This window comes from Phyllobates terribilis, unplaced genomic scaffold (genome assembly GCF_046119375.1).
Source record: "Phyllobates terribilis strain yellow unplaced genomic scaffold, ASM4611937v1 Scaffold_2__4_contigs__length_985480577, whole genome shotgun sequence".
Lineage (NCBI taxonomy): Eukaryota > Metazoa > Chordata > Amphibia > Anura > Dendrobatidae > Phyllobates > Phyllobates terribilis.
The window spans coordinates 932,322,434-932,348,008 of NW_027362762.1; the positions used below are offsets into that span (position 1 = coordinate 932,322,434).

Below are 25,575 nucleotides of genomic sequence, written 5' to 3' on the forward strand. Positions count from 1 at the left end.
CTAGCTGTCACTATATCAGTGGTTGTAACCATGGATACCTAAGGTCCTGCAATGCCCTGCACATAGGGTAAGTGACATGGCGAATCAGAAAAGCTATACATTTCTAATTGGAGGTATTTGCTAATGTTATTATTATTACACTTTCTGCTTATTGGGATAGGATTTTGGAGATGGTAATACTTCTTTAGACTTTTGGATATAGAAGCTTGGAAACCATATAATAACCGATGTTCTCTTGTTAATTTCAAAACCACAACAATGTTTATTACAAGACATTTAGCTAAAACCCTTTTTTCTCAGGGGTTTTCCCTTCTAGTTCATCTATGGCACGTTTCCTCAGCAATTTCTAGAACTCCCATAGAAATGAATGGACAGCTGTCACCCCCTCTCTGGTGCCCAACAGGGCCTTATTCTCGAGTTTGTTGCAGTTTCCTCCTCTGAGATCTGCGTGTATCATACATTTATGGCACATCCTGTGTGTATAACATAAATGTATGAGATGGAAATACCCTTTTAAGGTCTTGATTATTACAACAACCACTATTGGCATAGCATAAACTTTGGTACTCATACAGTAGATAACACAGGAGCCACCATGCACAATAGAGATCACAGTTCACCTCCTCCCCCTCCTGTACAATAACTGATAACACCTCTATACTGTATACAGTAGATAACACAGGATCCACCATGCACAATAGAGATCACAGCTCACCTCCTCCTTCTGTACAATGACTGATAACACCTCTATATACAGTAGATAACACAGGATCCACCATTCACAATAGGTGATGTCACAGGTCACCTCCTCCTCCTCCTGTACAATGACTGATAACACCTCTATATACAGTAGATAACACAGGATCCACCATTCACAATAGGTGACGTCACAGCTCACCTCCCCCTCCTCCTGTACAATGACTGATATCACCTCTATATTCAGAAGATAACACAGGTTCCACCATTCACAATCGGTGATGTCACAGCTCACCTCCTCCACTTCTCTGCAGAGATTAGAGCATGCCCACAACACTTTCACATAGTAATCAATGAACATTTCCAGTTTATTGTTACCTATGGTCCATGTAGTTTCTGTAAAGCATAACTATACTAAATGTTCATAGCAGCTCAGGCAAGATAGCCGCTCCATAATCATGTACAGATAATACTATAAAATAAAATGTGCAAAAAATATATATATATTACATATACGTTACGGTGTGTATATATATAGATGTATCACTATCCAGTTAAAGTGGTTAAAATCTAGATGATACATTCCCTTTAATTCCTTCTCTGAATGGCTTTTACTTTCAGTTAATTCACTGTGGTCTTTGCACCCGGCTGCAGTATATTAGAGAACATAGGCACATAGCCTTGCACATAATCAGTATAACAGCACCATCCTCCCACTCCTTTTCTCCAATTAGCAGGATTTACCCCGCCAAACCGTGACTCATACTCCGTGCACATCCCCCCCCGTGGTCATCAGTAAAATCATCTGAGAATAATTTGTGTACAATCATTTTTTTTTAATCAGCTTTAATTCTACTACATGACAGCAAGCAGAGATCCTAAAGTCCATGGGGGAAATAATACAGAACGTAGATTGTAAATTGCATACATTTTTATTAGTAAATCATTTCATATTTTACTAAATCATAATACCTATTAAATGGGATTTCATCTGTCTGTAGTATAATGATAGATGCGTGATCTCTCGGGGTTCGAACACTGGGACCCCCACATCAGAACGGAGATATCAGACCCCCTATTTACTGTCTATGGCACTGACCTAGATTCCTCATCCTCCACCAATCATATATTTATCATTTACAGCTTATGAAAGTATTCACCCCCTTGGCTTGTTACCTATTTTGTTACATTACAATTTGTGTTTAAATATTTTTGTAATCAGATTTGTGTGTGATGTATCAGCACTAAATAGTTTAAGTTGGTGAAGTGAGAAAAATATAGGAATACATAAAATTTATGAGATCAAATAACTAAAAATTGGCATGTGCATATGTATTCACCCCTTTTGCAATGAAGCCCCTAAAAATTTCTGGTGCAAGCATTTTCCTTCATAAGTCCCATTCTTAGTGAAAGGAAGTCCACCTCTGTGCAATCTAAGTGTCACATGTCTGTCAGTATATACACTTTACCTTTTCTGAAAGGCCACAGAGGCTGCAACACCATTAAGCAAGAGGCACCACTAACCAAACAACACCATGAAGACCAAGGAGACCTCCAAACAACACCATGAAGACCAAGGAGACCTCCAAACAACACCATGAAGACCAAGGAGATCTCCAAACAACACCATGAAGACCAAGGAGATCTCCAAACACCATGAAGACCAAGGAGATCTCCAAACATCACCATGAAGACCAAGGAGATCTCCAAACAAGTCAGGACAGAGTTGTTAAGTAGCAGTCAGGGATGGGTTATAGAAAAATATCCCAATCTCTGATGATCCCCCGGAGCATCATCAAATGGAAAGAACATGGTACCACAACAAACCTGCCACGAGGGTGCCGCCCACCAAAACTTTCAGCCTGGGCAAGGAGGGCATTAATCAGAGAGGCAGCACAGAGACCAAAGGTAACCCTGAAGGAGCGGCAGAGTCTGGAGTATCTGTCCATATGACCACAATAAGCCGTACATTCCATAGAGGTGGTCTTTATGGAAGAGTGGGCAGAAAAAAGCCTTTACTTACACACACAAATTGTACTGCTCATTTTGAGTTTGCCAAAAGATATGTGGGAGACTCCCCAAATGTACGGAGGAAGGTGCTATGGTCAGATGAGACCAAAATTGAAGTATTTGGCCACCAAGATAAACGCTATGTCTGGCACCAAACCAACACAGCTCATCACCCTAAGAACACCATCCACACAGTGAAACATCGTGGCAGCATTATGCTGTGGGGATGTTTTTCGGCAGCAGGGACAGAGAAATGGTCCAAGGGAAAGACAGATGATGTGAAATAAAGGGATATTCTTACGCAAACCCTGTTTTTAGTCTGTCAGTGATTTGAGACTGGGACGGAGATTCACCTTCCAACAAGACAATGACCCAAAGCATACTGCTAAAGCAACACTCCAAATGCTTTAAGGGGAAACGTGTAAATGTTTTGGAGTGGTCGAGTCAAAGCCCAGACCTTAATCCAACTGAGAATCTGTGGTCAGACATGAAGATTTCTGTTCACCAGAGGAAACCATCTAACTTGAAGGATCTGGAGCAGTTTTGCCTTGTGGAATGGGAAAAAAATCCCAGTGGCAAGATGTGGAAAACTCTTAGAGACTTATCCGAAGCAACTTCCAGCTGTAATTGCCGCAAAAGGAGGCTCTACAAAGTACTGACTTTAGGGGGGTGAATAGTTATGCACAGTCAGGTTTTCTGTTATTGTCCTATTTGTTGTTTGCTTCACAATGAAAAGAAAAGCAAATGTTCACAGTTGTCGGCATGTTCTTAAACTGATGCAAACGCTCAAAAAAACAGTGAGACTTGAGATTGTAAGGTAGCAAAACACGAAAAATGCCGGGAGGAGGGGGGTGAATACTTTTGCAAGCCCCCGTAGATGATACATAAGAGAGGAACGACACAATTTAGGATTTTAGCAAGGACTGGTTCTCATTAAGTTAAGCCGGAAATGTCTATAAACTCTAATTTAACAGCGCGCTGTCACTTTTTCCTGTGGTTATTGTGTTACTTTTTTAGATTTTTCCATTGTAATTGTTCAGTCGCATCACCGGCTACTTACTGAAATGTCTCATCAGTCCCACGCCCGGCGCTGACGGTTACAGGGCTTTGGCATTATAGGATGCCGGACAGTTTTGTTATTTTTGGATCACTTACCCGCTCTTTAATTTGTTTTGTTTTAAAGCTTTGAGTACGTAGATGCCACCAATTGCTTCAAAGTCACCACGCAGCGCTGCGACCTGAGCAAGGACCTCATCGAAATCAATGATTCCTATAGAGTGAGAGTTTTATGCTTCACCGACCAAGACTCCTCCAAACCATCCAGCTCCGTCACCTTCACTCCGGTTCAGAACAGTAAGTCCTGAAAGAAAAGCCTTCTAAGAATGTGGTGTAACGTAAGTGTAGAGGTGGATCTCACCCTCCGAGATCCTCTGTACCCAGACCCTGCTAACGGCCACTACATCCAGAGGAGAGGTGGACATGTCATCAGGAGGTCCATCCTCACATCTGCACAATCCTCAGAGTAGGATATTCAGACTACTCATATAAGTACGTCAGCCGAACACTTACTGTCTCTTCCTTACACGTTAACGCTCGGCTCAACATCATCTTTCGAGTAGAGTTGGGAGGCCATCTTCACACATAATAGATGCTTGGCCTATCCCGCCGATATCGGTGAGTTCAGCCGACATTAATCTAATGGGGGGGTCACACATCCACGTTCTCCATGTTGGTGGCCATAACAGTGCTCCCAATTTCAAAAATATAGAGGAGACGCCGACTCAGCTTCCAGCGGTGCACGGATCAGTACGGCCACCAAAAATAAAATCATGTAGGCGGCATAAAAGCAATCTGTAGCTTCATTTCTTCATGCAAGAATTAAAAATCCAAGATTTTAATTTTTGCATGAAGAATTGAAGCTACAGATTGCTTTTATTCCACACACAAATGCTGGATATTTTTGTACGACCGACCAGGAGCCAGACGTCCCCCGATCATAAATTTTACAAGGACGGAGATAAATGGCGGATGACCCTGGATAATAAATTAAGGTGCCGCAGGATTAGTAATGGCCCCCGACCCCTTTTTAGTTTCCTTTTTCCTTGCACGGTAACTCTCCTAGCAGGTGATCTACCGTAATTGTTCACAACCCAATCGATGGGGCCCAGTCTACGCCGCCCGGCCTATAATTCGCATCCACCTACAGGGACGGTGAGCATTTCAACTACTAGCAAACTCAAGCGCTCATTCGCCCACTGCTCGCGGGTTTGGGACCACATCCTTATGAGGCTGTATTGCAGTTTTCTATGCAGTGCCTCATCATAAGGGGTCCTGAGATAGAGAACTTAGCTAGGCCCACCCATCCAGGAGTCCATGGAGCGGTTTTAGGAGTTAGATCCCAAGCAATCACCAAGTTATGGCATAATCGGCACATCCTGACCATTGTGGGAAAAAATGTTCTCCATGCTAAAGTTTGGGAAGCTTTCTGCAGATACCACCATGGCCGGCTCAGTTTGGGAATACAGTGAATTTATTCATCTGTTGGTAGCGACTTCCTCCTTGTGAATGTGCACCAATCGGTCATAACACTACAACCAGGTGAACTGATCAACCTCAATGATCTTGGCGTCTAATAATCGGTGGGATATATCTGGCAGCAGTTGTAGAGTCACTTCTTGAAGTTGATGTGTTAGAAGCTGAAAAATGGGCAAGTGTACGGATCAGAGCAACCTCCGTATTGTCAGAGCGTTGTGGAGCTTTCCTTGGAATCAACGGTGACTAACAGGCAAAAGTGGCCCAAAGAGGGACGGATATCACCCAAGGCTCAACAGTGTGTGTAGAGTGAAGGATGGGCCTGTCTGCTCCGATCCTACAGAAGAAGTATTCACTGCTAGCTATGATAGAAAAGTATCGGAGAGGGTCAGAGGGCCAATGCTGACCTCTGTCTACCACCAAACCACCTACAATGGCCACGTGATCATCAAAAGTAGACCAATGGGCAATGGAAGAAGGTGGAATGGTCTGAAGAATGACATGTAGACGGCCAGGTGCGTGTGAAACACTTACATGGGAAAGAGATGGCACTATGAGAACAAGACAAGCACAGGGGCATGGAGATGTTCAACTTGGTAACCTTGGCTCCTGGTATCATGTGGCTGTGACATGTACCACCTACCTAAGAGTCTCCCTGTTCTTGGCCACCAAATTCCCTAATGGCAGTGCACTTTTGTGCTGCTAAACAAGGCCGATCTTTGGAGGCTGCACAAGCAACGCACAGGACTTTAAAGGAGGTGCCAGGTACCATGGGACTATTTCTTGTGGAGTCCACCTCTCAGCTCTTTTGGTGGCACAGCAGGAGAGAATAATAGATTACATAGGTGGTTTTAATGTTATGACTGATCGATGTATATATTGTGTATGGATACTGGTTGGGGCAGAGCAAGGGCTGTGACCACCTCTGCCCTAAGCCGTCCTCCTGATAATGGTGTCACTAATTCTGCCATTTGTGTGTTATGTTTCCAGCTGTTCTGGGGCCACCAATAGTGGATATTGTGACATGCGACCGCGGCATCCAAGTTTCTATCCAGCCTCCAGTCTCTTCCTTATGGAGAGAAGACAAGATTATCAGCCTGGTTAGCAATAATGTCTTTGCACGGATGAACTGCAGAATTATGGTGCAGAACAATACAGCGGTAAGCAGAGCCAATTTACTTGTTGTTGTTGCTGTTGTTTTTGCCTTTTTTTTGCCCTTTTCCCATTGCTGTGTAAGTGACTTATGTTCTTCGCACATAAATATACCCATTGATCAGAGTAAACACGTTACATCCATGCAAAAAATAGATATTAAAACGGATACAGAAAAAAAAATGCTGATGTGGAATGGCGATCCGCACTCTCCCTCGCTCAGCTCTTTAACCTTTTTCCGACCCCGTGATTTTCCAATTTTGTGCTTTCGTTTTTTCTGCTCTCCTTCTTCCAAGAGTTATAACTTTTTTATTGCTCCGTCCATGTAGCCGTATAAGGGCTTGTTTTTTGCGGGACGAGTTGTACATTAGAAGGACTCCATTAATTTAATCAAGTGATATACTGGAAAGCGGTAAAAAAAAATCCAAGTGCATCAAAAAAAGCGCAATTCCGCAATTGTTTTTTGGGTTTTTTATTTACCATGTTCATTATACGGTAAAACTGACTTGGAAATATGATTATCCAGGTCAGTACGAGTACTCAGAACATGTATATAATTTTTGCTTTTTTTTACTGTAATGAAAGAAAAAAATTTACTTCTGTCTCCATTTTCCGAGACCTGTAACATTTTCAATTTTCGGTCAGTGGGGCTGGGTAATGGCTTATTTTTTGCGCCCCGAACTGACCATTTTGTGGTAGCTACAATGTTTTGATCTCCTCTTTTTTTCTCATTATGCTGTTTGCCGATCGGGTTAATTTATTTTATATTTTGATAGATTGGACTTTTACAAACACAGTGATATCAAATATGTGTATTTTTTATTTCTTCGGAAAAGGTAGTTATTTGAACTTTTATATTTTTATGTTTTTTTATATACTTATTTTTAAAAACATTTTTTATTAACTCTCTACTGTATTCATTAGTCCCTCAGGGGGCTTAAACCTGAGATCATCAAATTACTTGTGTTATACACAGCAATACCAGAGTACTGCTGTGCATAGCAAAAGTATGTCAGAGGTTGACAGCGGCATTTAACAGGTTAACAGCCACACTAGAGCTCCGCATCATGCTGACTGTTAGAGGCAGATGATGGCTGAATAACACAGGTTCACAAGAATATTATTATGGTTGTTAGCTGAGTAAATTTTTTTTCCTTTTTTGTAGCTTTCTAGTATGAAATTTAGGAACTGTAGTATGGAAGGCAGAAACACTAACAGTGAGCCACGAGCTCAGTGTGGTATCAAATTCAGGAACTGTAATATAGAAGGCAGAAACACTCCACGAGCTCAGTGTGGTATCAAATTCAGTAATTGTAGTATGGAAGGCCGAAACACTAACAGTGAGCCACGAGCTAAGTGTGGTATCAAATTCAGGAACTGTAGTATGGAAGGCAGAAACACTAACAGTGAGCCAAAAGCTCAGTGTGGTATCAAATTCAGTAATTGTAGTATGGAAGGCCAAAACACTAACAGTGAGCCACGAGCTAAGTGTGGTATCAAATTCAGGAACTGTAGTATGGAAGGCAGAAACACTAACAGTGAGCCACGAGCTCAGTGTGGTATCAAATTCAGGAACTGTAATATAGAAGGCAGAAACACTCCACGAGCTCAGTGTGGTATCAAATTCAGTAATTGTAGTATGGAAGGCCGAAACACTAACAGTGAGCCACAAGCTCAGTGTGGTATCAAATTCAGGAACTGTAATATAGAAGGCAGAAACACTCCACGAGCTCAGTGTGGTATCAATTTCAGTAATTGTAGTATGGATGGCAGAAACACTAACAGTGAGCCACGAGCTCAGTTTATGCCTATAATATTAGGGTTCCTGAGATTGAGTCATGGCAGTAACAAGTTACAATAAAAGGAGATTATAAAATTGTAGCGCCGGCGTCCCTGCCCTCTGCTAGGCAGGGACGCTGTTCCCCTTACCTCTCTGCTCCGTGCCCGGCGTCCTCCTCCCTCTCTGCTGGCAGCGCGCGCTCCTTCCCGGCCACTGTGCTTAGGGCGCGCGCGCGCGCTCTCCCTCCCTCTTAAAGGGGCCGCGCGCGCCGTCCTAAGGTGTCCCCGGCCAATTGCCGGAGGACCTCCCATATAAAAGGCACCTCCTCCAAAATGGAGGTGCCCGAGCAATGTTGTTGCACTGTTCACTACTCTGCTTCAGCCCTCAGGTCCCGTTGCCAGTTACCTGCCAGAATCCTGCCTGATTATCTGCTACCTGCCTGCTAGTCTGAGGTCCGACGGTCTGCCTTACTACTCCTGTCAGTCTGTCTAAGGACCAGCCTGCCCGCTCACCTGGGAGCGCACATCAGCCACCTGCCTGCTTGCCCGAGGTCCGACGGTCTGCCTACCAACTCCTGTCAGTCTGTCTATGGACCAGCTTGCCCGCTCACCTGGGAGCACACACCTGCTACCTGCCTGCTAGTCTACCTGGAGACTCCCCCGTCACGTGCTGTGACCACCTGCCTGTCCAGTGACTCCTGCTCGCTCACCTGGGAGCGCTCATCTGCTGCCTGTCTGCTAGCCTACCTGGAGGCTCTGCCGTCACGTGCTGTGACCACCCGCCTGTCCAGAGACTTCTGCCCGCTCACCTGGGAGCGCTCATCTGCCGCCTGTCTGTTGGTCTTCCTGGAGGCTCCGCCGTCACATGCTGTGACCACCCGTTCATCCAGAGACTCTCGCCTGCTCACCTGGGAGCTCACGTCTATCATCAGCCGCCACAGGTCGTACCAACCCTTTATTCAGAGACTGCCCCGGTCACTTGCCGTGACCATCAGCCCGTTCATCCAGAGACTGCCCCGGTCACTTGCCGTGACCTCCAGCCCGTTCACTCAGAGACTGTCCCGGTCACCTGCTGTGACCTCCTGCCCGTCTTCCCTGGTCGCCACCCGCTCCCTTACAAGGACTGCCCCCTTGTATAGTAGCTCAGAGGTTCCGCCTCCCAGACCCGTTACAGTTTGCTTGGGCCATGGAACCCGGTGGCACCCAAGCTCCCTCGCTCTCGGACCTGTGTCATGAACTGTCCCGTCAAAGGTCCCAACAGGAGTCCATCCTGGGTCACCTGCGGAATGTCAATACTCGCCTGGACACTCTGACTGCTCCACCAGCAACCTCCGCCAGTGCCATGTCTCGCAATCCGGCAGCCCCGCTGCCCACTAATACCATGGTATCCTACCCCGGACCCCGGCTTTCTGCACCTCCTCGCTTCGGAGTCGACTCCGCCCAGGCTCGGGGCTTCATAAATCAGTGCACCCTGCACTTTGAACTATTGTCCCACCAGTTTAACTCCGACCGGGCCAAAATTGCATTCATCATGTCCCATCTCACCGGGGAGGCCCTGGCCTGGCTAAATCCTCTATGGGAGAGAGGAGACCCCCTGGTGTCCGACTTGCCTGCCTTTCTCACGGCTTTCCGGAAAGTCTTCGACGAACCCGGACGGAAGACCTCATCCGCATCATCTCTGCTACGCCTCCGTCAGGGAAGTCTCACCATGAGCCAATATGCCATACGGTTCCGTACCCTTGCCTCGGAGCTGGCCTGGGATAACGACGCTCTGGTATCCGTCTTCTGGGAGGGTCTGTCCGGCCGTATTAAAGATGAACTTGCCGGTCGGGACATCCCTACCACTCTCGATGACATAACTCTTGCCACCCGGATTGACCTACGGTTCCAGGAGCGTGCCAAAGAGGTCACCCGTGAGAGGAGGTTTCCACGTCTAGTTCCTACTTTTCAGAAACCCGTCACTCCATCCGTCTCTCCCCAGGTACACTCTCCTGAGCCTATGCAGGTCGACCAGACCAAGATGGTCAAAACCCGTCAGGACTTACGCCGTGCCGAAGGGAGCTGCTTCTACTGTGGCAGTAAGGAGCACCGGATCCGTACCTGCCCGGAGAAGTCGGGAAACGCCTGTGTCTAGGTTCGCTCAGAGAGGTCAACCTAGACACGAATAAATCCTCTCCATCTCTGCTACTGTCAGTCTCAATTATCTGCGGGGAGAATCGTTATTTCGAACTAGCCCAACTTGACTCTGGAGCGGCCGGGAATCTTATCTCACAGTCCCTGGTAGAAAAATACCGCATTCCCACCAAACCTCTGGCTGTACCAATACCTGTCGCTGCTGTGGATGGGGGCCTCTTACCACGTCCCATCCAACTCATCACCGAATCCGTAACTCTGCAAGTGGGAATGCTGCATTCTGAGAGCATCTCCTTTCATGTTCTGCCTGGACTCTCTCACGCCCTCTTGCTAGGCCTACCTTGGCTCCAGAGACATGCACCCGTGCTTGACTGGCAGACCGGAGAAGTCCTTCGCTGGGGACAGGACTGCCATAAGACCTGTCTGGTTCCCGTCCATCCCGTCCGTCCTTCTCCTACCCCAGCTAATCTACCTGGACTTCCGATTCCTTATTGGTCTTATGCTGATGTCTTTAATAAAAAGGAAGCAGAGACACTACCTCCTCATAGACCATACGACTGCCCTATCGACCTGTTACCTGGTACTACTCCTCCCCGTGGGCGTATTTATCCTTTATCCGCTGCTGAGACCCGGTCGATGTCCGAATATATTGAGGAGAATCTGGCCAGGGGATTCATCCGGAAATCTACCTCTCCGGCGGGAGCAGGCTTCTTTTTCGTCAAAAAGAAGGACGGCTCTCTCCGTCCCTGTATAGACTATAGAGGCCTTAACCAGATCACGGTGAAGAATAAGTACCCCCTTCCGCTCATTCCGGAGTTATTTGATCGCCTGAGGGGGGCTAGAATCTTCACCAAACTGGACCTCCGTGGGGCGTACAACCTGGTTCGTATCCGTCAGGGGGATGAATGGAAGACGGCATTCAACACCCGGGACGGCCACTATGAATATCTGGTAATGCCCTTTGGTCTCTGTAACGCTCCTGCCGTCTTTCAAGAGTTGGTCAATGACATCTTCCGGGACCTTCTCTACTCCTGCGTAGTGGTGTACCTGGACGACATCTTGGTCTTCTCTCCGGATCTCCAGACTCACCGGAGGGACGTTCGTCAGGTCCTGCTCATCCTCAGGCAGAATCACCTCTTCGCTAAATACGAGAAGTGCCTCTTTGAGCAGACCTCGCTTCCGTTTTTGGGCTACATTATTTCTCAGACCGGCCTACGAATGGATCCAGAGAAACTGTCTGCCATCGAGAAATGGCCTCGACCGGAGGGGTTGAAGGCCATTCAGCGATTCCTGGGCTTCGCCAACTACTACCGCCTCTTCATACCACACTTCTCTTCCCGGACTGCCCCAATTTCCGCGCTCACCCGTAAGGGTACTAATCCCAAAGAGTGGCCGCCCGAAGCAGAGGAGGCCTTTCTTTCCCTAAAACAGGCCTTCTCTTCCGCCCCGGTGCTGCATCGCCCGGACGGCAACAAGCAGTTCTTCCTGGAAGTTGACGCCTCCTCCTCCGGAGCCGGAGCGGTACTTACTCAAAAATCATCTTCCGGGAGAATGGTAACTTGTGGCTTCTTCTCCAAACTCTTCTCCTCTTCTGAGCGCAACTATTCCATAGGAGACCGAGAGTTATTGGCCATCAAACTGGCATTGGAGGAGTGGCGTTACCTACTCGAGGGGGCTCTTCACCCGGTAATAATTTACACTGACCACAAGAACTTGGCTTACCTCCAGCATGCCCAGAGACTTAACCCGCGCCAAGCCCGGTGGTCCTTGTTTTTTGCTCGCTTTGATTTTGTTCTTCATTTTCGCCCGGCTGACAAAAACGTCAAAGCAGATGCCTTGTCCCGATCCTTTCTGGTGTCCGATCTCGAGGAAGAACCTAAACATATCATCGATCCCGCCAGAGTAATGCAGGTGGCTCCCGTGAGTCTAAATCGTCTCCCTCCCGGTAAAACGTTCGTATCAGTACCTGATCGGGAGAAGATCCTACACTGGGGTCACTCGTCTAAACTAGCTGGCCACGCCGGTCAGAAAAAGACCCTCCAGCTTATTGCCCGGCACTACTGGTGGCCTACCCTGCACAAGGACGTAATAGACTTTGTTTCTGCCTGTGTGTCCTGCGCCCGCAACAAAGTTCCGAGACACCTGCCAGCCGGTCGCCTTCTTCCGCTTCCTGTGCCTGCTGCCCCCTGGCAGCATATTGCTATGGACTTCATAACTGATCTCCCCGTCTCTGCCGGTTGTACGGTCATTTGAGTGGTTGCTGACCGCTTTTCCAAGATGGCTCACTTTATTCCCGTGCCTGGCCTCCCATCTGCACCCGAGCTGGCTAAAGACTTTATCCGCCACATCTTCCGTCTTCATGGCCTGCCCCTCCACATCGTGTCGGATCGTGGGGTACAGTTCACCTCACGTTTCTGGAGAGCCACTTGTAAACTGCTAGACGTCACCCTGGACTTCTCTTCCGCTTACCACCCACAGTCCAATGGTCAAGTGGAGCGGATCAATCAGAACCTGACCAGTTACCTCCGGCACTTCGTTAATGCCCATCATTCTGACTGGGTGGATCTCCTACCTTGGGCCGAGTTCTCCTATAACAATCACGAGAGCGAATCCTCCTCCAAATCCCCGTTTTTTGTAGTCTTCGGTCAGCATCCTCGGATTCCTTTTCCTGTCTCCACCTCTGTGGACAACCCGGCTGCGGAATCTCTCGTTAGCAAATTTTCCTCCATCTGGTAGAGTACCCGGTCCGCACTCCTTCAGTCGTCCGAACGGATGAAAAGACACGCTGACAAAAAACGCCTGGATCCTCCACAATTTCGTCCTGGAGATAAAGTCTGGCTCTCATCTAAATATGTCCGACTCAAGATACCTTCTTACAAGTTAGGGCCTCGGTTCATCGGTCCTCTGGAGGTCATCAGTCAGATCAACCCGGTGGCCTATAAATTAAAACTCCCGGCCAACTTACGGATCCCTAACTCCTTCCATGTATCTCTCCTCAAACCTGTGGTACTTAACTCTTTTTCCAAGTCTACAGGTACGCCTCCTGCTCCGGTTTCTGCTGAGGATGAGTTTGAGGTAGAGAACATTCTTGCCACCAAAAGGGTAAGAGGAAAGACCTTTTTTCTAGTAGATTGGAGGGGGTTTGGTCCTGAGGAGAGAACGTGGGAGCCCCGGGAGAACATCCATGCCCCTCTCATCCTTGCTAAATTTCTGTCTGGCCTAAAAAAGGGGGGGCCTAAAGGGGGGGGTACTGTAGCGCCGGCGTCCCTGCCCTCTGCTAGGCAGGGACGCTGTTCCCCTTACCTCTCTGCTCCGTGCCCGGCGTCCTCCTCCCGCTCTGCTGGCAGCGCGCGCTCCTTCCCGGCCACTGTGCTTGGGGCGCGCGCGCGCGCTCTCCCTCCCTCTTAAAGGGGCCGCGCTCGCCGTCCTAAGGAGTCCCCGGCCAATGGCCGGAGGACTTCACCATATATAAGGCACCTCCTCCAAAATGGAGGTGCCCGAGCAATGTTGTTGCACTGTTCACTACTCTGCTTCAGCCCTCAGGTCCCGTTGCCAGTTACCTGCCAGAATCCTGCCTGATTATCTGCTACCTGCCTGCTAGTCTGAGGTCCGACGGTCTGCCTTACTACTCCTGTCAGTCTGTCTAAGGACCAGCCTGCCCGCTCACCTGGGAGCGCACATCAGCCACCTGCCTGCTTGCCCGAGGTCCGACGGTCTGCCTACCAACTCCTGTCAGTCTGTCTATGGACCAGCTTGCCCGCTCACCTGGGAGCACACACCAGCTACCTGCCTGCTAGTCTACCTGGAGGCTCCGCCGTCACGTGCTGTGACCACCTGCCTGTCCAGTGACTCCTGCTCGCTCACCTGGGAGCGCTCATCTGCTGCCTGTCTGCTAGCCTACCTGGAGGCTCTGCCGTCACGTGCTGTGACCACCCGCCTGTCCAGAGACTTCTGCCCGCTCACCTGGGAGCGCTCATCTGCCGCCTGTCTGTTGGTCTTCCTGGAGGCTCCGCCGTCACATGCTGTGACCACCCGTTCATCCAGAGACTCTCGCCTGCTCACCTGGGAGCTCACGTCTATCATCAGCCGCCACAGGTCGTACCAACCCTTTATTCAGAGACTGCCCCGGTCACTTGCCGTGACCATCAGCCCGTTCATCCAGAGACTGCCCTGGTCACTTGCCGTGACCTCCAGCCCGTTCACTCAGAGACTGTCCCGGTCACCTGCTGTGACCTCCTGCCCGTCTTCCCTGGTCGCCACCCGCTCCCTTACAAGGACTGCCCCCTTGTATAGTAGCTCAGAGGTTCCGCCTCCCAGACCCGTTACAAAAATGAAGAGCAAAGTCAGAAGTTCCTGAAATAAAATGACCTGTACGGGTGGGTCTACCTCGGGAAGAGAGAGAACTCGACAGTATCCTGGACTGTATATGCAGAACAGTGTCCCAGGGAAGGTGTAAAATTTTAGCGAGATCGGCACGGATTAGCTCTTCTGACCCATCCGCCATAGGGTGCCGTACTCCAGTGCCTGCCAGGCTCATTCATACTGTGCAGTGCCTGGCAGCTGTCATGTTTCTGACTCCTGTCTTAAGCCGTGGCTGTCACTGTTACGAAACACGTGGCAGGTCTTATTTTTGTGATCATATTTCGGCACCATGGGGACACAAAGTTTCGGTAACGTTGTGTTGGCAAAAAATTTTGATGATTTACATCTGGGGCGTAAGAAATGTTATTGGGCAGCTTTCCCTGAATCTGAAGGAATTGTATATTTCATTCATAAAAGGAATCATCTCTATTTATTAGATGGGACCGTTGACAATAAACTGATCATAAGCGATCAGCTGTAATCTGTGATGAAAGTTGGCGGCAAGTGTTCAGTCTCCCTACAGTGCCCCTGCAGGGGGAATTAAGTATTACACATTAACTATTCATATCAATGTGTTGTTTGTGTAATGCAGTACAGGACGGGTCCTCCACAGCGAAGGATGCTCTTTTTTTTACATGGGATCACCCTATGGAAAATGGGTTTTCTCACAGAAATATATTGTATGACTGCCAATGGGCCACTTTTCATTAACCCCAATCCTTTATTCACAGGTGTCATTCCAGGATGAGCATATCAGTGAGGAGAATACTACATTTATCTACTCTGTGCTGCCAAATACCAACTATTGCGTGTCCGTAAATGTAACCGCAGATTCCAACTCCAGGCCTCTAAAGCCACCAATACCATCCACGATGAAATGTGTCACCACAGACAGCCTTGTGAGCAGTAAGTGGAAGTCCTATGTGATGATAGCATGGGCACTGCAGTGTAGACATCACATAACATGGGTTCCCCACTTGGCACCTTCTCTATGCGCCGGTGGCTCTCTCTCTCGCAGACTTGGGCCATCTACGCTTAGTGGCCACTTGATTAGAGACACCGGACCTTTCACGATTGGGTTTTCTTAGAAGAAGAATTGAGTGATCTGAGAGTCTTTGACTGAGGCCAGGTCGTCATTGCTGGACAAGTCAGGGAGAGTTTTTCACAAAGTGCCAAAGTTGTGGGGTTTTCTCTTGCCATGTTGTGACCAAGGAACAATATCCAGCTAAGGGGGATCCTGTAGACTCCAAGGGATCAAAGGAGGTTGTGAAGAATCACTCTAGATAAATGCTCCTGACTACAACGTTGGTATCCAACTGACGTGTCGTTGCTTAACATGGACAGTCTATAAGAGTAGACTACAAGTTTCATGGCTATTACTTTTTAATTATTATTATTAATGGACTTCAGCTCGATCTCGAGCCATGGCGACTTGATGGATGAACGCTCTGTAGGAAGATCGATCTTGTGTAAGCCTAGATAGGTCCACCAGGGTCTCTGCCAGTATCATCGGGTTGCTGGTCTTCCTCTTTGCCTTGTTCCTCCTATTACTTTTTAAAGGCCCCTATAAACATTACATAAAAGTCAGTTAAATCCATCGATTTCTGCAGGGTCAGTCGATCATCTAATTTTATTTCAGGCTATAAATTATGGTGGGGGACATAAGGATCGGGAAGTTGGAATTCAATCGTCTGATCCTTTTTGTTTGAAGGAGAGCTGAAAATCATCTGGTAGCGGCTCTCTCGTAGGGAACACAGGAGCGCACGGCCGAGCCTTCCTATGTGTGGCGGTGTCGAGAGCAATGACTGACGGCCGTACGGTCATTTGACCAACAGCCATCGAATGTGTATGGGCAACGTTAGGGAAACAAAGGCAAAACTCAAGTGGGCAAAAATGGCAGTGGAGAAACATCGCTTGGTCAGATGAATCCAGAATACTATTGTGCCATGTGGAAGGAAAAGTCGGAATTTGGAACAAGCGGCATGAATCGATGACCCCCTTCCTGTCCACAGTTCAGGCTGATGAAGTAATGATGGGGGTGGGGGGTTTGGCAACTCACGGGGTCCTCTTACACCAATAGATGGACACGAGCTTACCCTAAGAATTGTAGCTGACCCAAGTTCATCTCTTCTTGGCAGCAGTGCCCCATGCTATAAAGGTCGTATAGTTGTGGATCTTTTCCAGGAACATGGCAGCCAGTTTTCTTAGCCTCTCGGGACTTCACAGTCCTCAGATCTTACTCCTGTAGATCATCTCTGGGGTGAGGTAGAATGGGTTCTTCAGCACATCTCAGGACCTCCAGCTTATTTTAGGTATCTGGGAGAAGCGATTTTGTCCACATGGGCCAATATTCCTGTAGAATGACCCAAGGACTTCACAGTCCCCAGATCTTACTCCTGTAGGTCATCTCTGGGATGAGGTAGAATGGGTTCTTCAGCACATCTCAGGACCTCCAGATAATTTTAGGTATCTGGGAGAAGCGATTCTGTCCACAAGAGCCAATATTCCAGTAGAATGATCTGAACACCCAGTAGAAGCTTTAAAACTATAAATTGCTGCAGTTCTAAAGGACAAAGGTGGTCCAACGTGCTACTAGATGGGTGTCTCCACTAAAGTGGCCAGTCAATAGATATATCATGTGGACGGTCTTCATCTGAACTCCCTCTAATAAGTTTCTAATAAGATATTTGAAAATGGGTTTTCTATTGCAGACAACAGCCTGTATTGAACATTTCCAGCACAGATAGAAAGTATTTCTGTACCGGCTGTGACTAATAGCTGAGTTCTATGTCAGAGGACCGGATCGGAGAGAACTCTGATCCTAACTGTCTAGATACCTGCACAAGCATACCCTCCTATCCACCCGTCCCTTTCTGGCCTGAACTATCAGTGAGACCCAGTCTGTATATTATTTGCACATTTAACTTAAAATTCTTTTCTTCTTCCAGGGAGCAGCACGGTGTATATAATTGTATCGGTAGTCTGCGGAGTTCTGCTCCTGGTTGGTTTAGTCTTGTGCTTATGTGGACTGGACAAAGCGGGGTTTATCTGCACAGTGAAGACTCGAATCCCAAAGGTTTTGGTATGTATGGTCTTTCTTTTTATAGGGGACTAACTTTATGACTTTCTATGATCTTTTTTCTCTTATATCCCAGAGCAATACACACTCATCTTGGCCGAGCATGCATATGTGTTTTTAAGCTGGTCATACACATTGGGTGGCTGTCCATCAATCGGCCGGCACCCCCCATACATGTTAGACCGTCGGCTTAACCCATCCATATCGGTCCATTAGTCTAATGTTTATGGGAGCCTTTAATTTGAAGAAGAGTGAGTTTAAGCTGCCCAAGAAAAGATTGGGAAGCTAAATACCTTCTGTCTGACCCTTATGTTCCCCTATATCTGCTGCTGGATAGAACCAGGAGGCCCCATTACTTATTAGATGGTCCAGTTATCCAGCCAATATTGCCAAGTCTGATAGTCTTCTTTTTCTAGGTCCAGCGTTAGAAACACAATCCATAAAGGGGTTTTCCAGGACTTAAATATTGATGACCTATTCGTAGGACTCTTAGGTCATTAAGCCTCATTAGGAGCTGAGCTGCAGTACCCGAGTGTGACCACTATGCAGCGTACGGTGCTGTGCTTTGTACTGCTGAACCCGCAAACAGCTGATTGGTGGAGGTGTCGGACCCCCATGATCTGACATCCTAAGGACAATCCCCTTTAAGACCCGGAATTAAAGGGTAAACTGAAAGCGCAAGCCAGATGTGCTGAAAACAGAGGCACAGGCAGTGAGCCATTTATGATGTCTATCCGGCTGCTCGTAAAAAAAAACAAAAACAATTTTCTTCATTATTTTTTTTAAATTTTAGATGCACTGAAGCAATAAAAAAAAATTGTCTGTGAAGGAGGATACGGCCTTCACTGGATTTCCCCTTTGACTGCATGTGAATTATTTTCTAGTTCTCTTCCGTTCAGTATCTTTAATTGGTCCATGGCTCGGCATCAAAGGGAGAACGCGGAGAGGGGTATGTCAAGGTCGTAGGGAGAGCCGTTCACTTCACATAATACCAGCAGTCTGCCAAAAAGAATTTCTTTCATTGCTAAATGATTAGATATAAGTATAAATATAGACTATATTCTAATTTATATATAACATATGACTAGTCGGGGTATAGAAAATACTAAATATCATTAGCAGAGAACCTACACAGGAAACTGCAGGATCATGGTTTTGGCTGTGATGATATAAAAGAAAGAGAGAAAGAAAGTAAGAAAGAAAAAGAGACAAATAAAGATAGAGAAAGTAAGAGAGAAAGTAAGAGAGAGTGAGAAAGAGAGAGCAAAATAAAGATTGAGAAAGAGAGAGAAATAAAGATACAGAAAGTGAGAAAAAAAGAGACATAAAGATTGATAAAGAGAGAGAAATAAAGATAAAGAAAGAGAAATAAAGATAAAGAAAGGAAGAAAGAGAGAAATAAAGATATAGAAAGTGAGAAAAAAAGAGAGAAATAAAGATTGATAAAGAGAGAGAAATAAAGAAAGAAAGGAAGAAAGAGAGAAATAAAGATACAGAAAGCGAGAGCGAGAGAAAGAAAGAGAAATAAAGATGGAGAAAGTGAGAGAAAGAAAGAGAGAAATAAAGATAGAGAAAGTAAGAGAGCGAGAGAAAAATAAAGAGAAAGAAAGAATAAAAAAAAAGTGTTGGCTCCATAGACCCTGAACTCTATTATTACAGACTATGAAGTGATCATCGCTGCCCTTTTGCAACTTTTTTTGGAAGAACTTTTTAGGGGTACAGTCAGATAGACAGTGTATGCAGATATTGGGAGAGATTTATTGATCTGTACCAGGTCGGGGATGTTCATTGTAACCTCATTTATGATTTGTGCAAGTCACTTTTTTTTTGTTTTGTTCAACATATCTTAGCTGGTAAAAAGCTTTGGTGTAATGACGACCTGTCACCAGATCAAAAGTGACCAGTTTTTGTTCCCTTGAATTTTCTGTTTTGTTTTTTTTTTCATCTGTCATACGGTTGCACAGATATCGGCCTTTTTGTTTTTTTGTGATCTTTGCCAAGGGGACATTGCTCACATGGTAATTATTAAAGACCATAAGAATCGATGAACACACTCTTGGCCTGGTGGCAGGCCCTCTTTAATGGGGTGGTCTTACTAGAGACATTTATGGCATATCAGTAGGATGTGTCAGAAATTTCAGATAGGTGCTGGTCCTGGACGTTGGATCCACATCTACCTCCCCTCGTTCCAGCCATTGTCTTACCACCGGTATATGGAGAGGTTGCAGCACATGCTCCGACTTTCTACATTCATTGGAGATTTCCGGCGCATGAGCTGCAACCTCTCCACATACTGGTGGTCAGACACTGACCAGAATGGGGGGAGAACCTTGTTCTGGACAAAGATGCAGATCCCATCTCAGGAACAAGGTTGAAGGTTCTCCCTCGTTCCAGCCAGTGTATGACCACCAGTCATTTTTTTTATTTGGTTCTCCTAATGAAGAAGTCATAAAGACTTTGAATCACGTTGAGAATAAAACCGCAATTATTCTGCAATACTCCGGATTGTCTGGATATCCTTACTTCATATCGAGCAGCAGCGCAGCATACCCGTATCTCCATTATCTAAATGTTTAATGTGATCAGAGACAGAGGAACCGGCCACGGATGTCACCAAATTTTCTGGCAAGTCTGAAGACCAATGTCCTATAGTATGCATCTGAACTCAATTCATGGTTGGCTGTGGTATACAAGAGTAGATAGGAGAGTTAGGCTATGTTCACATGGAGTTTTTGGAGAAGATCCTCTCTGGAATCCTGAAAAAATGCTTGGGAATTTATCTCAATTCATATCTTATGGAAATCCTTTTTTGGGGTTATGTGCACATGGAGTCTTTTTTGCAGAGTTTTCAGAGAATAAACTGCACAGAACCTCCAAATTTTTGGGGAGGATTTCATAAGTTTCCGCTCCAAAAGCTCCTGAAAGAACTCCATGTTCACATGCCCCTGCTGTTCACATGACAAGTTTTTTCTTTTTCGGAAAGAGGTTTTGAAAAAAGCTAGGTGGGAAAAAAAAAGTATGTGTTACTTCTTTTTAGTAGATCCTGAAGGAAACCTCTCTAGATTAGTCCTTGTGCAATCAAAAGGCTGCATAACAGGAGAGTTTCCTGAAACTGATTCTGCTTGATAACTCCTGGTTATTGTCCAATTCAGAAATATTGAGTATAGGGTGTAATGAAGGGAGAGTTCTGTGATTTAAGGTGCCCTTTATAGTCTCAAACCCAGTGCAAACGGTTGTATCCGAACTTACAACCTTAGCGCTGCCCTTGTTAGCGCTGCCCTTGTTAGCGCTGCCCTTGTTAGCTCTGCCCTTGTTAGCGCTGCCCTTGTTAGCCCTGCCCTTGTTAGCCCTGCCCTTGTTAGCCCTGCCCTTGTTAGCGCTGCCTTTTTTAGCCCTGCCCTTGTTAGCCCTGCCCTTGTTAGCGCTGAGAAAAGTGTGTTTGTGTGTAATGGGACATCTTTATAATCCTATTTTCTTTCTCTTTCAGAAATCGTTGCCAACTTCCACTAGCACATTTTTTGATACAAGTGACTTTGTCTCCCCGACTTTCTCCATTCCTGTGGACATAAGTGAAAAATTTGAAGTGGAGCAAAAGCCAGAACATGAGCATAAGAGCTGCGACAGAGGCTATGCAAACCGAAAAAGACTTGTGGACAGTGACACAAGTGGCACGACGACGACAAGTGGGGGACTTCCTTCAGCCGTCTCATCCTCCGTAGGGTCAAGCGGACAAGAGGAAGACCTCTCAATGGGACATCAAGGAAATGGGGCATCCTCTGCTGTATGTGAACTTGGCAGCTTTTCCTTTGCCTGTCTACCAGTCAAGTCCAAGGTTGACTCTTCAAACCTCCCACTCGACACCAGTGGGGTCTTCAATATAAATCTAGACAGTGTTTCCATAGCAGACCCAGCAAAGGTCTGGTCTGGTTTTGGACAAGTTGAGGTCCCCAATGAGGAGGCAGAAGACGCTATGGAGTCACACGAAGTTGGGATTGCACTGGACCAACACAATGATGTCTGTTTAGATGATGACCTGGTAGAGGAGTACTGCAGCGATTACGAGGAGGAGGAGGACATTTCGGAGAATGATGACTCTGAAGGCCACCTGGTATCCGGCTATATGAGAAGATAAATTTTATATCATGATGCATTAATTACAATAGAAGATTTTATGTTTATAGCACTGTGATATGGGAGCACTTATACATGTATGCGTATAGTGTGTGGGTCCTCCATGTGCCACCAAAATAGCTCTGACCTTTGAAGGTTTCTAGTGGTATTTGGCACAAGACCTTAGCAGCAGATCCTTCAAGTTTTGTTACGACACCATGAAATAGACACACATCAATGAGTCTTGGGCGCCCATGACTGTTTTACCCTTCTTTGAACCACTTTTGGTAGGTACTAACCACTGTACACCAGGAACACCCCAGAAGACCTCCCGTATTGGAATTGTCCAGTCATCACAATTAGACCCTGGTCATAGTAGGCTGCTCAGACCTTTACGCTGGCCCATTTTCCTGCTTCCAACACCTCAACTTTGAAAACTGACTTTTCACTTGGTGCCTAATGTTTCCCACACCTTGACCAGTGCTATTGTCACGAGATAATCAATGGGCTGATCGGTGTGTGCACAACAGATCAGTAAAGAACCACTTTTTATACTGCAGACGTTTTCAGGAGAGATACTTCGTTCTGCAACCTGGATCATGTTTGTAATATATGTTTTTACTATGAACCTTTGTTGTATAATTTTCTACGCAAAAATAACTACAAAAATGTACAAACTCACAGGCGATAAGGTTAAAAGCCAGTGCAGGATCCAACTGTGCATCCAGAGTATAAGATTAAAAAGGAACCACTTTCAATAAACTTTGCATAAACCAATATTACAGGCGAATATAAAAAAAACGTTGTGATATATGTTATCTGAAAAATCTGCTTTCTTCCCCACTTATGAGCCACTTCTTCCTCTCTCACTGCCTTCTGATCTCGCCATCCACTCTGGGGTAAAAAACAGTACTCACTGGTTACACCTGCTATTATTCTCTATAGAGAGTGTATGTAGATTGAGGGGCAAAGTGAGACAAGAGGGAGACACAGAAAGATCATGCTGAGCTTTGTAACAAGTCTTTTAACTCATCTCAGAGCTGATTTCACATCTACACTACTCAGTACTTCTGTATAATTTCCTCCAAGCTACTGCATCCCTGTGTGTATGCTAACTAAAGAGTGAAGAGCAGAAATCTATCCTCGTATGCTGCGTATGAGGGACATCATAGCAACTAGTCTTCTCTCACCAGCTCAGAGTCAATTGCAAATTAAGAGATAGAGCCTGCAGAGGGCAAAACTGTTGAAAAATGCAGAATACAAGTCATACAATGGCCATAAATAGTGTTATTCCTCAGGTACACACACAGGACAGCTTATTCTAAAGAGTTTTGAAAATATGGTTACCCTTTAACATTGACCACCAATATGGCTGCATTTCCTGTGGTTACTTTATATGGATATTATTGGATTCTCTCAATAATCCTCCTACTTTTGAAGACCAGGTAATAAAGTGAGAGATGATAAACCTTTCCCGAGATGTGTTTCTTTGTCATGAAATTAATGTTTAGATGTTGCAGACATAATTGGGTACGTCTATTTGCATTATTAAATTTCAATCGTCCAACTTTTATGGTGTGTGTATGGACTGCAATGTCCGGACCACCCGCAAGTCTCCTGCCCTGACAGCATAAGCCTCATATATGTCCATAAGGCTGTCGAATTCAGGCCAAGACACCCGCAGCCAGTCCAGACATCACGTTCCCCACTTGGGACATGAAAGTTGGACTCGTGACAACTGGCTGATGACTGTTCTGATAGCAGCCACTGTGTTAGAATATTTCATTTTTGCTGGTGGTATCTTGGTAATGAAGCGTTCTTCCAGTGGCTGAGACAACAAGGAGGACAAACCATTGTACCCACCCATGTCTAAGAGGTACAAAAATGTTCGCCTACTATCTGTCACACGAGATGTGGGAAAGACTAAGTTCAATACCAAGAGAAGAGCGGAAAGGAGCCAAGACACTAGGGAAAGGGGGAGTGGAGACCTCCTAGGCTGATCTGATATCACCCTGACTCATCTATCGTCCCTATTTTGGTTCCTCACCAATCGCTGCACAAGAACCTAAACCCTGTATTTCCCTAGAGCTTGGCCCTGGATAGGGAAGGGGGGTAGATGAGCACTAGTCAGTCTTCACTAACAACTAAAGACAACAAGGGAAACAAACATGGGGGAAAGTAACTTAGCTTGAGCCGACTTCAGAGAGATTACACCACACGTCCTAGGACCAAAGAGCAAGTAAGCAGACTGCAATAGCTCCAAGCTTCCACAAGGGAACATGTGAATATCACCGGAACCTCCCTGTAGCAAACAGAAAGTATTTAAACACCTAGGCCTGGGTGTCAATTAGCAGGAGGGAGATAGTCGCTGGGTCCTAGAGTGAGACAGATCTAAGAAGGTGTCTGTAATGCCAAACAAAGAGATATTCTGTGACCAACTGCTGGGCGACTGTCTGTCACATCTGACACACCCGTGACACTCTCCAACAGTTGGGGACCCAATCTTATTGGATTTGAGTTAATTTTCTGGACTATAATACACCAAATCGGTAAGTACTTTTCTATTTTGTTTTTTTCTCCTTTTAATGCTTTCTAACACTTTCTGCACATTTTATATGTCTTCTATTCCTTTATTTTTGTAACGGTCTTTTGACAAAAACAGGTCATTTTTATCTGGTGTAAATGTTGCTGTTCTTCTGAATCCGGCATTGTTTTTCTTTTTTTTCTGCACCTCTGCGTTCCTGAATAATGGCCTCCTGTTACTTGTTTATAAATCTAGTCTTTTTTAGCCACCTGGGCATAGTCATCAACTCTTCTCTATGGGAGTCTTTTTGAGGACGACGCCCACTTGTATAATAAAGCCTAGATTTATACTCAGGAAAGAAAGGGCCATATCTCAGGAACGGAGAGGCGTAGGAAGAAAAGAAAAACATCGCCAGATTCTGGAGAACAGCGGCTTTTACATCGGGTAACAAAAATTACCTTTGTATATTAACTCCTTCCTGACACCACAACTTTGTGTTGATCACATGACCAGATATCTATCCACTGGCAGTAAACAGTTCCTATTCAATGACTGTAAGCGGAGCTTTTAATTGCTATGTGACAATCCCTGCATGTCTGGACACACTTTACTAAATAGGTTTCACAGCTGTATTAAATAATCTTTATCAAAGCTTTGTCCTGTATGTGGGAGGGCTGCGATTTCTAAACCTTCTCTGCAGGCTACGAGGAGCCGCCGTACTGTAATCTGTGATTAATGAGGTTATGTGACTCAAAATCAAATTATATAAAAATGTGACCTGAAGGATCAACGCTTATTTCAATCCTAATACTGACCATATAGTTGACATCGGCATGAACATTAAAAATTAGGGAATAAATTGGTCCTTTGGTCCTGTTTTATTAAACAGATGTTTTCTAGAAAATGACAGCTGGGTGGTTTAGTGCAATTTCTTCATAGGTGTTAGGGGTCCAAATCCCATTTCCATTCATGCACCCATAGAGCAATGTGGTGAGGTTAAAGGGAACATGTGATTTGGATATTATCTCCCTAACTAAAGGCCTGTTTTTTTTAAAGCCCTATAATACTTATTAAATCCATACCTTGCTTATAGTATTTGGTTTGGAAATTGTAGATAATTGTACATAAAAACAAGTCTGGTTACTTGCCAAAGTGGCCACTCATAGCCGTAAGATAAAAGGCATCACCTTGCCAGGAA

The 25,575-nt window shown here is 45.8% G+C and overlaps 1 protein-coding gene across 3 annotated transcripts in view; it reads left to right on the forward strand.

Moving 5' to 3' along the window:
• Positions 1-23,320, forward strand: part of LOC141237401 (uncharacterized) — a 59,293-nt gene extending 35,973 nt beyond the window's left edge. For all 3 annotated transcript variants that reach the window (XM_073668337.1, XM_073668338.1, XM_073668339.1), the window contains exons 4-8: positions 3,890-4,059; positions 6,229-6,398; positions 15,396-15,570; positions 17,613-17,746; positions 21,231-23,320. In XM_073668337.1, coding sequence (XP_073524438.1) covers positions 3,890-4,059; positions 6,229-6,398; positions 15,396-15,570; positions 17,613-17,746; positions 21,231-21,875 — 1,294 coding nt within the window. In that variant the 3' untranslated portion in view covers positions 21,876-23,320. The remainder of the gene's footprint in view (positions 1-3,889; positions 4,060-6,228; positions 6,399-15,395; positions 15,571-17,612; positions 17,747-21,230) is intronic.
• Positions 23,321-25,575: the final 2,255 nt, after the last annotated feature.